At 36.9% G+C, this 12,509-nt stretch overlaps 1 protein-coding gene across 1 annotated transcript in view; it reads left to right on the top strand.

Moving 5' to 3' along the window:
* The window catches only part of MAOA (monoamine oxidase A), an 80,709-nt gene that overhangs the window by 63,429 nt on the left and 4,771 nt on the right, over positions 1-12,509 (top strand). Inside the window, exons 7-10 of the mRNA XM_090264306.1 lie at positions 2,718-2,867; positions 3,160-3,319; positions 4,292-4,388; positions 7,850-7,903. Of these exons, the coding sequence (XP_090120432.1) occupies positions 2,718-2,867; positions 3,160-3,319; positions 4,292-4,388; positions 7,850-7,903 (461 nt within the window). The remainder of the gene's footprint in view (positions 1-2,717; positions 2,868-3,159; positions 3,320-4,291; positions 4,389-7,849; positions 7,904-12,509) is intronic.

The raw sequence follows: 12,509 nt of genomic DNA, 5'->3' as shown, positions 1-12,509 counted from the left end.
GAAATAACTAATTTCCAAAAATTTCTAATACACTTGCCCCCCCCCCATCCATAATTCCTTCTTAGCATTCTCAGTTATCTGTGGTCAATTGCAGTTTTAAAATATTACATGGGAAATTCCAGAAATAGTCAATTCATAAATTTAAATTGTGCAATGTTCTGAGAAGTGAAATGAAACCTTATGCCCTCCCACTCTGTCCCACCTGGGACATGAATTACCTCTTTCTCTAGTTTCTCCATGCTCTAGATGCTCCCTGACTGTTGATCACTTAGTAATTATCTCAACTGTCATTGTATCACAACACTTATGTTCAAGTCACCCTTATTTTACTTAATAATGGCCTCAAAGTGCAAGAGTAGTGATATGCCAAAGAGAATCTGTAAAGTATATGTATATATAGGGAAAATATAGTATATATAAGGTTTGGTTTTCTCTGTGATTTCAGGCGTCCACTGTGGGTCTTGGAACATATCGCACACAGATAAGGAGGGGATTATTGTACTTGTAAAATTATTGTGTTTAAAGTCATCTCTGCTCCAGACATAAGGTTTTTTTGTCCCATTCTGTGTCTCAGTTATTCTTTTCTTTTTTAATTAATTTATTTGTTTGCTTGTTTATTTATTTGCTTATTTGTAGAGAGAGGGTAACGGGCAAAGAGAGGGAGAGAAACATCACTGTGTGGTTGCCTCTCACTCATGCCCCCAACTGGGGACCTGACATGCAACCTAGTCATGTGCCCTGACTGGTAATTGAACCAGTGACACTTGGCTCGCAGGCCGATGCTCAATCCACTGCACCACAGCAGCCAGGGCTCAGTTATTCTTTTATGTTAACTATTATAGAATGGAAGTAACTATTCTTCTAATTTTCATAGTGATGTATGGCCACTCTTTCATCAGTAAATTCTGTATTTTTTATTCTAAATTTTTGCTGCCAACTAGAATTTGTCTGGTGCCATACCACTTCTGCTATGGACTCATTTAGCTTATTGGATGGACACATAGCTAACCAGTGGTGAGGCCAGTATCCTAATTCCTCAATTTTTTAGCCTCTAAGATTGTTTCAAGGCTCTCCCTTATCAAAAAAAAAATAGGTCTCTTTTCTAGGAATGTTATGCCTCAATGAGATGAAGTTTAATTAGGAGTAGTTTACTTCTGACTTTGCTGTGCTCCATAGTGCAAGGTGTAGAGTCCTTCTCCATTAAGGGAATTATTTTTCTCCTTAGGAGCTATCCAGAAGTCCCCAAGTTGTTCTTGTGGCCCCAAGAGTTATTGTCCATTTGACCCTTAGCTTTAGCAAATGCAGGACAGTTGCATTTTTTTGTGTCTTTACTCATAAGACAGAAATAATACATTACCCCTTTAAACCTGCATTTTGGTTTCCAGGATATCTTGACTCATTCAGAGAAGCCAAGATACTTCTAGCCAAATTCTGCATGAACTTTTGGAAAACACAGTTCATATTATGACTCTCAAACAATTACCACAGTGTCTTTATAAAGAAGTTACATTTATTCTTTGATAATTTAATTCAACCAATACTAGACATGGAGGGGTAGACAGTGAACAAGATGAAATAGTCCATGGTCTTTCCATTTCCACTATACTAAAATTCAAAGTAAGTCTTGGAAAACAGAGATCAAATTATAAATTAATTGGTCCCAGTTTCTTGAGGAAAGACAGATCATGAATTTAGGTCTGAGCTACTATGGAAATATTTTTATGAAGAACTTTGGTGGTATCATTAGAACAATAGCCAGTTATGAAAGCATTAAAATCACTACATGGCTAATCATGCAAGATTTTCTAGAGGAGCATGATTAAGGTACCTAATTGTCAAATGTTGGGCTGTGCCTCCGTCTACCTACATGTATTTCTAACCATCCAGAGAATCTTCTACAACAGGCTAAATATATTTACCTGGTTCTTACAAAATGCATTATATGAAGGACTTACCTTCCTAGATTAAGCTGGAACCACTCCTATGATGAGTATAGCAGATCACAGTGGGGAAGAGCACTCATGGTCTTATAGGGCAGCTCAAGGGAACTATTTAACAATGTCTGGAGAGACAGGCAGGTGCTTAGGTTTCACCCTTCGGCCCCACATTGAAATTTCTAGACACTTTTGCAAAAAGTTACTCAATATCTGAAACTTAGGTTCTTAGAACATCACTGGGTGATGACCAGATGATTTATAAGAACACTGAACCTGATCTCTTAAGGAACATTTTAATCTGCCTAGACAACCCTTGGCTGGGGCTTTGAGAAACTGAGGGTAGTTGTAAATTGCATCCCCATTTCCATAAAACTAAAAAAATAATAATTAAAAAAATAAATCATATCCCTTGAGAAGTACAGCACTCACCCTTTCCCAGGATTCCCTCCATGCACTGCAGTCTTGGGCATTTGAAGCCCAGACTTGCTGATGTTTGCATTTAGTGAAGGGACCATTGATATAGGGGAACATTTTTTTTTTTTTTTGATTCTGTGACTTTATAAATTAGTAACTGCTTTTCACTGCCAGAAACTACAGAGCGTGATAATCGAGGTCTTTTGGGAGACTTTCCTCTGACCTAATGAGTTCTTCCAATGGTTAAGTGTACAGAAAGAAAGTGGAGGTATGGCCTCTGACTTTCTAGAGGTTTTCTAATCAGTGGCAAATATGGTAGTTCTTCCTTGGGCATTTATAATGTTTCCTGCCCGCCTTCTCCTGTAGGAACGGAAGTTTGTAGGTGGATCTGGTCAAGTGAGTGAAAAGATAATGGGCCTCCTTGGGGAAAGAGTGAAGCTGGAGCATCCCGTTACCTGTGTTAACCAGTCAAGTGACAACATCATCATACAGACGTTGAATCATGAAGTTTATGAGGTAATTCAGTTTAGTTAAAAGGATCATGTATATTAATGGGGCTTTTGTCTTCTGTAGCTTCTAACCAAATATAACCCAAGCACTGGCATAATTAATACAGCATGTTTCCAACTCAGTCTTCCAAATGACCAGCCTTGGCTGACCTGCCTTGTTGTTTTTTGCCTCGCACTGGGCTCATTTTGTATGCTCTTACTACTCGGTGTCATTCAAAATTATAAATATAATCTTTCACACCCTCTGCAAACACTCTGACTCACGTTTGAGGTGGTATTTTGTGTTTCTGTCTTTTTAGTGCAAATATGTAATTAGTGCCATCCCTCCTACTCTGACGGCCAAGATTCACTTTACTCCAGAACTGCCAGCTGAGAGAAACCAGTTAGTTCAACGTCTTCCAATGGGAGCTATCATTAAGTGTATGATGTATTACAAGGAGGCGTTCTGGAAGAAAAAGGGTAGGCTGAATTCATTCATGTTTAAATTGTATTAAGTGAAGGAACTGCACTTTTTTAGGAACATGATACTAAACACTGAACAGAAATAAAGGTAAGTGCTTACAAATTGGTATAGAAAGGTGCAGAAATCTCAGTCTGTTCATTTCCTCATAGCCCCTCATAACACAAAATGACCCCAACAACACTTGCTGGTGTGAAAGGGAAGGAAGAGATCCCACTATTTGCAGAACCACCATTACTCTGACTCCTGGAATATGTCCTCCCACTTACTCTTCATGAGCAGAGTGAGACAAATGGGCACCATGGAAAGAACACTGCTTTGAAGTCACTTTTTCCTGGGCTTCACTTGCTTACCAGCTGTGTAGCCTATGGTGTGACACTTCACCTCTCTCAGCATTAGTCTCAGTCTACTGTCAGGTTATGGTGAGGATTAAATGAGGTAGGGTGTGGGAATATATAGTAGCTATTGGTGATAAGCCTGCGCATAGTCAAAGGATAATTTCCTGACACTTATTCCTTGAGTTCATAAAGGTGATTCCTTGTAACACAGCCCTCTTTTTCCATGTATTCCAGGGCTCCAAGGTCATCTTACAATTTTAGTTATACATTTGTCATACATGACCTTTATGTAAAGGTCATCAAGATGGATCATTTTCCATGCGTCTGGTTGAATAGACATCTTATATAGTCAAGTGTGTGTGTTTGATATGAAAAAGCTTCTAGGGAGTTGGAGCAAAGGCCAATAGTTTAAGCTTTATTTTTCTCTTAGAAGAATAGTGTGCATGTGCACACAGACACACACACACACAGAAACACACACACAGACACACACACACTCTAATTGCCCAGTACTGTTTGTGATAATTAGTGCCTTTTGGAAATTAGAAAGGAACTTGTACTTTATATATAATTTTTTTCCCTAAATCTCTGATGGGTCAGTCTCAATATCCTATTGATTTTCTTCTGGGTAAGACTACTGTGGTTGTATGATCATCCAAGATGAAGAGGCTCCAATTTCGATAACCCTGGATGACAGCAAGCCAGATGGATCACTGCCCGCTATCATGGGGTAAGTTAGAGCTTGGTGTTTTGCATTTTCCAAATGGTGTTGGTATATTGGTGTGGACAGTGTCAGGGTGTATTGTTTTAGAATCAAGTTCAAGCAATGATAAATAACCATAAAGAAATATATTATGTCTCCATGTATTAAAATATTATTATTTTATATGTAGCACAACACTAGGAAGCTTTACTAAAATTGACAGCATTTGAACTTGTTCCCATATATTTATTTCCTCCATAAAATGTATATATTGAGGACAGAAAAAGAAGCAACATTAACTAGGTGATATAGTAAACAACCCTGCCTAGAGCCAGAATGTCCACAACCATTCTGGAATAATTGTTTTATCCTGTGAAATCTTCCAAAGTTAGCATTTCTGGGATTTATCCTTTTCTCCATTCCAAACATTGCTATGTAGCAAATGTTAATATGTTCATTGTTTCCCTGGAATATAAGATATATGACTAGGAAGTACAGTTTGAAAGAGAGCCAGACCTCAAGTAGACGGTGCTTGTTCTAGCAGATCACTCCATAGCGGTCCTTCCCCAGGGATGGTCCAGGGAGAAATTCTGTGTCTGGAAGAGGAGAAGTCTTCCCCTCTTCTCCCAATCCCACACACAGCTTCTCTGCCCTTTGATGACTAGGCATGCAGAAAGGGAAGGGGGCTCCCACAGATTGCTAAGGAGTGCCACAGGCTCGCAGCTGCCATATATTTTAGTGCTCCTCAAAGCTGTACAAACAAAAGAGCTATTTGATCTACAACATGGCAACAAAAGAGCAGAGCTCATATAGCAGTCAAGTGACTTTTAGGGACCTGTGATTTTCCCCTTCACCCCTGGAAGAATTAAGCTCATGTGTATTGCATCATTAAAGGGAAATTACAAAAACAATAGGAGCAGACACATGACCCAAGGGACTTAGAAAACAGGCTGTGCTACCAGATTGCCAACAAACCATTTTGTAACCATTTCTCTGGCTGTAAAATATAACAAACAGCATCAGCCTCCCAGGAAAGGGCAGAAACTCACAACATAATGACCACAGTGACAAAACATGCTCTTCTTCATCTCTGGCAAGAAAGGATACAGATTGTTTCTGTAGTTTAACATCACCTTCTACATGCCAAAGGAAAACAGGAAGTTGAGGTAGAGAATTTAGGAGACTCAGTCAAGATCAGTCCACCTGTGGATGGAAGAACACTGATGTTCTCTTGCCCTGGAAGTTAGATATTGTAGCATCTGCCCTTCTGGGCTTTCTTCAGCTTTATTAACAAGGATGTGCATTGCAGAAGCCTTCCAGATGGTAATGAGGTTATTTAGGAAGTTTCTAAAAAGATTTATCTGGACAATTGCCTCCACCCTGTTCTTGCCTTGAAACTATATTGCCTCCACCCTGCTCTTTGCTCAGGGCAGGGAAAGCTTTGAAGATAGAAGTATTAATTGCCCAGGACTGTTTGTGATAATTAGTGCCTTTTGGAAATTAGAAAGGAACTTGTACTTTAGATCTATAAAATGTTCCCAACCCAAAGCCAGCATGTTTGATTTCCTCAATAAAGCACCGAAGAAATTTAAAGGATAGTTGTCCATATAGAAGTAGATCAAAAAGGTCATTTCATTCTTGATTTTAGATTCTACAGAAATAGCCAACAAAAACTGCCCTTTAGAAAAGGACTGTAAAAAGCACTGAAGATCCAAAACAGTGTTCAGCTAGATGGTTTAATCTTTCATCAGATATTGGTGATTTCCACTGAAACAATTGCATAAGTCTAAAATGATATATTCTTGCATAAACCTAAAATTTAACTGAAATCATTACTAGCAAGCCATAACATACGGTAATAAATGAAGCAAAATTATGACTATCTCTCAAAAAGTACAATAGTTCAAATTTTTTAAGCAGTCTACAACTTCCTCTGAAATACTATTCTCTGTATTAACACAAATACATTTTTGTATCTGTGCTTCTCAGAATGATCTCGACAGCTCTACAGGAACTTCTAAATCAAATTGAGAAACAGTTTAATTTGGGGGTGAGAGAGAGGATGAAATACCTGTTTTTAGTCCTTGCATTTTCATTCCTGATCTACTTGTCTTTTTTTTTTTCTATAACAAAAGAAATGTTACCTATGCCTTAGAATCCAGACGGATAAAATAGACAATAATAATCATCATAGTACATATATTTAACAATATATTGTCGTACACTTCAAAATTTGTTCAAAGGGCAGATCTCATGGTAAGTGTTCTTACCATTCATGCACAAAATTTAAAAACAACAAAGAAACATAAAAATACTGAGAGGTATTAGATATATCTGTTATCTAAACTGTGATGATGGTATCATGAGTGTTTGCACATGTCCAAACATTAAATTCTGTATATTATATCAGTTACATCTCAATAAAGCTGTTAGAAAAAAATTCTCTAAAATGGTGTCTGACATGTATAACAAGCTCAATAAATCTTATCAATTAGTACTAAAAAAAGAAATACACTTTTTAAACTTTTTTAATGAATAAATGATTTCATTGTCCCTCAGCTCATTTAGACTTCTGGGGAAAAATTATTTTCTAGTAATAGTATAATATAGCTAATGACTTCTTGTCACAATTCAAGTCTAAAATATACAAGTTTTTAGAGCAATATCAGTATAATAAATAGACTCTATTTGATTAAAAGGAAGAAGATTATAACTGAATTTTACTCAGTTACTAACTTTGGGGAATGTGCTAGGAAAGTTTCCAAGGAAGCCAACTTGGAGATGGAGACTTGGGTGTAGGAGGTTCATTGGGAAGTGCTCTGAAATCACTGCCTGTGTGGAAGGAATCAGGATCAGACAGAAGGAGAGATTGGTTTTCACCATTAATGCAGTGAAGGCCTAAATCATCCCACAGTGAGTTCTGAAGCAGGATGATCCTTCAGAGGTATTCTGTGCTCCTGAGCTAGTCATGCTGGGGAGTGGCAAGGGATCTTAAGACAGTCAGTTCTCTGCTGCAGAGTACAGTTCTGGAGAAGGGCTCAGCTGTGAGCTGAGGTCAGTGAATGCTTAATCCTGAAGAAGAATCTGGGCGTCCCACCATGGCATCCACTATCAACACATATTTATGTTTGTTTTTCCAGATTTATCCAATATTTGACAGTAGGCAATGGTCATTACCAGGATAATCATTTAATGTAACATTAATTTTTCTGACATTTGATTTCTCACCATATGCCAAGAACTGTGCCCAATGTTGGGAGTAAAATATTAAGTAGAATGCCACCTGTTGCCCCACAGTCTAGCAGGGGTTTGGGATACAGAGGCAGACCAAAGACAGCATGGTATTTGTTCTAGCAAAGGGAAATACTGGGAGGGTATGGGAGATTTCATTAACGCTGAGTACATGGAGGCAAGAGTACTCCAAAAAAAGGCAACTCTTATAATAAACTGTTGTCACCTAATCGTTCAAATGTAACCTCTCTCTCCAGCTTTATACTCGCTCGAAAAGCCATCCAACTAACTAAACTACATAAAGATGAAAGGTAAGAATTTACTTCTGAAACATATGTAACAGGTTAGCTTTATATTATGCTTACTGCACTAGCAATGTAATATCATTATGAAAAACAGTAATTCACTAATATTCTCAAAGTCCTAATAAATCAACTTTTTTGTATTTTGCTACAGCTCCCTCAGCATATTATATTATATATTAGCATATATAATTTAGTGTTACATATTTGTTTTTATTTTATAGCAGTTAAAAGGTTAGGGTTTCTTTGTAAGATGGATGGAAAAAAATCATCAAAGATGTTAGCTGTGACAAAAACCTTTAGAGACCCAGTTTCAATAATCTTGCAAGACCATTATCCCTTTACCAAGTTTCTCTAACATGCACATTTTCTGAAAAGCAGATCCATACATATGTGTTTCAACCTGTTTCAATTTATGTAGATAAAAATATTCCCCTTTTATTAGGAGAATTAATCTAGAATATCTAGGACACAGTCCTGATGTTCCCATCTTCCAAGAACATCCTAGTATAAAAGAATTTAAAGACAGTGGATTTTTCTTTCTTTCTCCCTTTCTTTCTGCCTTATATTTTTGTTTTGTTTTGCCTCAGAATTGTTTGTTCAAATAAGCTTTTATCTGGAAACAGTTATTTGGCTGTTGGAGGGCTACCTCTGGGAATTTCTGGATTTCCCCTCTTTATGGTAGCCTTAAATCCCCTGTTAGCTTTTGAAGAGGACTAATATACACACCAATGTATACTTCTTCCTGCATTTAATTTAAACATTCAACACAAACTTCACTAGCAGCCCTTGCTTTGAGAGTTACTGGAATGACTTTGGAAGTCAGGAAAAGCTGCAGAAGTTACCACATTTGCACATGGATTATTAGTTTATTTGAACTACCACGAGATATGATGTCAGGAAAAGATCTATTTTAGTATCCAGCTACTCACTCGATAGAGGAGGAATTGTGGGGTCCAGTGGTGGGGAATGATTTGGCCAAGGCTCTGCATCTAGTTTATGACAAAGTCAGAAATAGCATGTAATGTATACTTTCTTTCATTATACTACACTAAGCTTGACATTTTCTTTTGTATTTCCTGCTTCCCCTCCTTATTAATAAAAAAATAAATACCAACCTAGGTGTAGATATTTGGTATGATTCCACATTTTATAAGACAAAACATTTAGAAGTCTTAATATGTCATTAACTAGAGCGACAGTTCCCAGAACTGACTGCGTCAAAATCTCCCATAGAATGCCTGATGTGGTGCACACACACACATGCATGCACACATACTGGAATATTACAGAGCAATAAAAAGAATGAAATCTTGACATTTGTGAGAATGTGGATGGACCTATAGTGTATTACGCTATGTGAAATAAATCAGACAGAGAAAGATCAATACTGTATGGTTTCACTTATATGCGGAATCTAAAACAAACAAAACTAGAACCAACATAATCATAGGAACAGAGACCAAAAGGAATGGTTACCATAGGGGATGAGTGTAGGGGGATGGGTGAAAAGGGGAAGGGGAACCTACTCAATAATATTGTGATAAGTTTACACAATAATAGATGATTACTAGTGGGGTGATTACATTGTAAGGTATAAAAATGTCAAATCACTATACAGTAGTCCCCCAACTGGGGACCTGGCCCACAACCCGGGCATGTGCTCTGGCTGGAAACAGAACCAGTGACCCTTTGGTTCACAGGCTGGCACTCAGTCCACTAAGCCACACCAGCAAGATCATCAGCATTCCTATTTCTTATGTCTCAGGTAGTCAGTTTGTATATTTCTAGACATCCATATGAAAATACAGTAGTCTGTGTAACCAATATAAGATTGTATACCAATTATACTTAAATTTTAAAAAACTGGAGAATATATATTGTCTGAGGCTGATAAATTATGATTCAGTAGGTTAGGGGTGGGACCTGAGTATCTGTATTTTTTAACGAGTTTTGCAAGGGATTATGATGAGCACTTAGATTTAGAAACCAGTGGGTAAATTTAACTACAAAATAATTTGCATGGTGACATCTTTTGGCCATCATTAAAATGTTCTAATGCTTTTTGAGCCCAACTTATCAGTCAGTGCATTGTTCCAATGGCCTTGCATTATTTTTATAAAATTTTTAAAATTTTAATGGGAGGAATGAATGGGGAAGATAATTTCCTTATATTGTTGTATGAGCTTAATCTTAAGTTATCTAATAATATGAAATACAGTAAATAATGACTTATATTTCTATTATGACTGGTTTATTGTTCATGATTTAAAAATTAGCTGCAATTAAGTTTGAATAGATTTTAGGTTTCACTCTTTTAATAAAAATTTATATATCCCAGAAATAAGTTAAACCTCATTAAGTTCTTCAGAATGACTGTCAATACTTTTGTTTTCTAATTGACTCAAAATGTTGGCATTATTCCTTGTAACCTCACGTAAAGTAGGTAAGAATCAGTCATCTATATCTGTATCTATATCATAGAGGATACCATACTAGGCTGAGGTTGGATTTCGATTCAATAAATTTTTATTGAGCATTTACTACAGGTAGGATGCTCAGGAGTGTTGAGCCTCAGCCCTGCTATTAATTATCTGAGTAATGTGGAACAACTCTCTTTAGTGCACTGAGCCCGAACCTCCTCATCTCTGAAATGAGGGGCTTGGATATGGCAGAGAGAGACAAATAGGAGGATAGTAGTTTTGAGACTTCTTCCAGTTCTCCCTTTCCTTTATAATTATTGATCTATAGTATAAACAGCTCCTTGAAAGGAAACCAAACTTTTCCTGTCTGTACTGGAACTTAAATAGAGACCTAATGTTGCCTGACATCAACTCAGGAGTGGCATTTGTCTCTCCCTTAAAACATACCATGGTAAAATGGTTGCAATAAGCAGTGCTTATAATTCCACCAACTCCTCCTCCTGTCTTAACAATGTATATCCACAAGATGGAAGTTCTGAAATTTATAAGGTTACATTTTGTCCAATATTATTTAGAGACACTAGGGACATATTTTAAAAATATTTTCTAGCCCTGGCTGGTGTGGCTCAGTTGACTGGAGCATTGTCCTGTAACTGAAAGGTTTTGGGTTTGATTTACAGTCAGGGCACATACCTAGGTTGTGTGTTGGATCCCAGATCCCCATTCCTGGTCCCCATGCATGTGCATCAGATGGGAGACAACCAATCGATGTAAAGCATCAATGTTTCTCTCTCTCCCTTCCTCTCACCCTTCTTTCTCTAAAAAGTAATGGGAAAAAATATCCTCAGGTGAGGATAAAAATTTTTTTAAAATATTGTCTAATGTAATTGGAAACATAAAATTGTCATCTTTTAAAATCTGTTTTATTACTGGTAAATATAAGCTCCCCTTCCCTCCCTTCCCACCCCCTTTTGGGCTATTTGTCTTTTCAGTTTTTAAAAAAAAATATTTTCTTTATTTATTTTTAGAGAGAAGGGGGGGAGAGAGAGAAAGAGAGGGAGAGAAACATTAATGTGAGAGAGAAACATCTATTGGTTGTCTTTCATATGCGCCCCATCTGGGGACCAAACCACAACCCAGGCACATGCCCTGACTGGGAATGGAACTGGTGACCTTTTGCTTTGCAGGACAACACCCAACCAACTGAGCCACACCAGTCAGGGTTGTCTTTTCAGCTTATAATGCTTGCCTTACATATTTAAATTAAACCCTTTGCCACATTTTTAGCAACTCTTTTCCTGTTGCTTTTTAACCTATAACAAATATTTGGAGCACTTTCAATGTTTAAACTATATAAAGACTAAAGAAAGTAAATACCCAAAGTATATAACTGCATAGTGTGAACCTGTTCCAACAAATTCCAAAATAGAACCATTCATTTCTAAAGTGGTTGGTTTTAGTAAATTAGAACTTTTAAATTTCACTAAGAGTAGTTGTGAGTCCACAATATATCTTTTCCAAGAAGTACTTAGATAAGTTAAGCTAGTGATTTCTAAAACATAATATGTACTCTTTTCTGTGTTAGTCACTTACATAAGGAATTATGAGGATAACCAAAGATTGTGTTTGAGGTAAGATCACATCATGCTCACTCCCAAGATGCCCTTTGGAGCCCTGTGTCCACAAACCATTCTCTCAAGTTACAGATTACTAGACTGAAATGACCATAGGCACCTTCTGGTCTAGCATAATTTATGTTCTGCTTAAAAGATTAAATGAACTTTATATGTTCATAGTATCTGTTAAACAAATATAGGATGGTTAAAAAATATATACATACTACAGACTTATAATAGGGATTATTGTAGAAATGTATATATTCTAGAAAAGTGACTTAGAATCAATCTCTAAAATGACTGAATTTAACTTAAAATTATTTCCCCATTTTAATCTTGAGTAGACATGGTATTGGGTAGTGAGAGGCAAATATAAAAAAGAAGGAAAATGCTGTTGAATCTTTGACTCAGATAACTGTATGGAGGTATAGAGTTGATCAGAGTGCAGAGATTCATGGAACTGTTCATTTTGTGTGGGTACAGAAGGTCATTGATTTTAATTTTTCCTTGATAAATCTGGTTCATTGGCAAGAGCCCTGGAATTCATAGTGTTTATTCTATGCTCATCAGTTATTA

The sequence above is a fragment of the Furipterus horrens genome, unplaced genomic scaffold (assembly GCF_987537825.1).
Source record: "Furipterus horrens unplaced genomic scaffold, mFurHor1.1.pri manual_scaffold_17, whole genome shotgun sequence".
Taxonomy (NCBI): Eukaryota; Metazoa; Chordata; class Mammalia; order Chiroptera; family Furipteridae; genus Furipterus; species Furipterus horrens.
The sequence above is the reverse complement of the archived record's forward strand: the minus strand, read 5'-3'. Positions and strand labels throughout refer to the sequence as shown.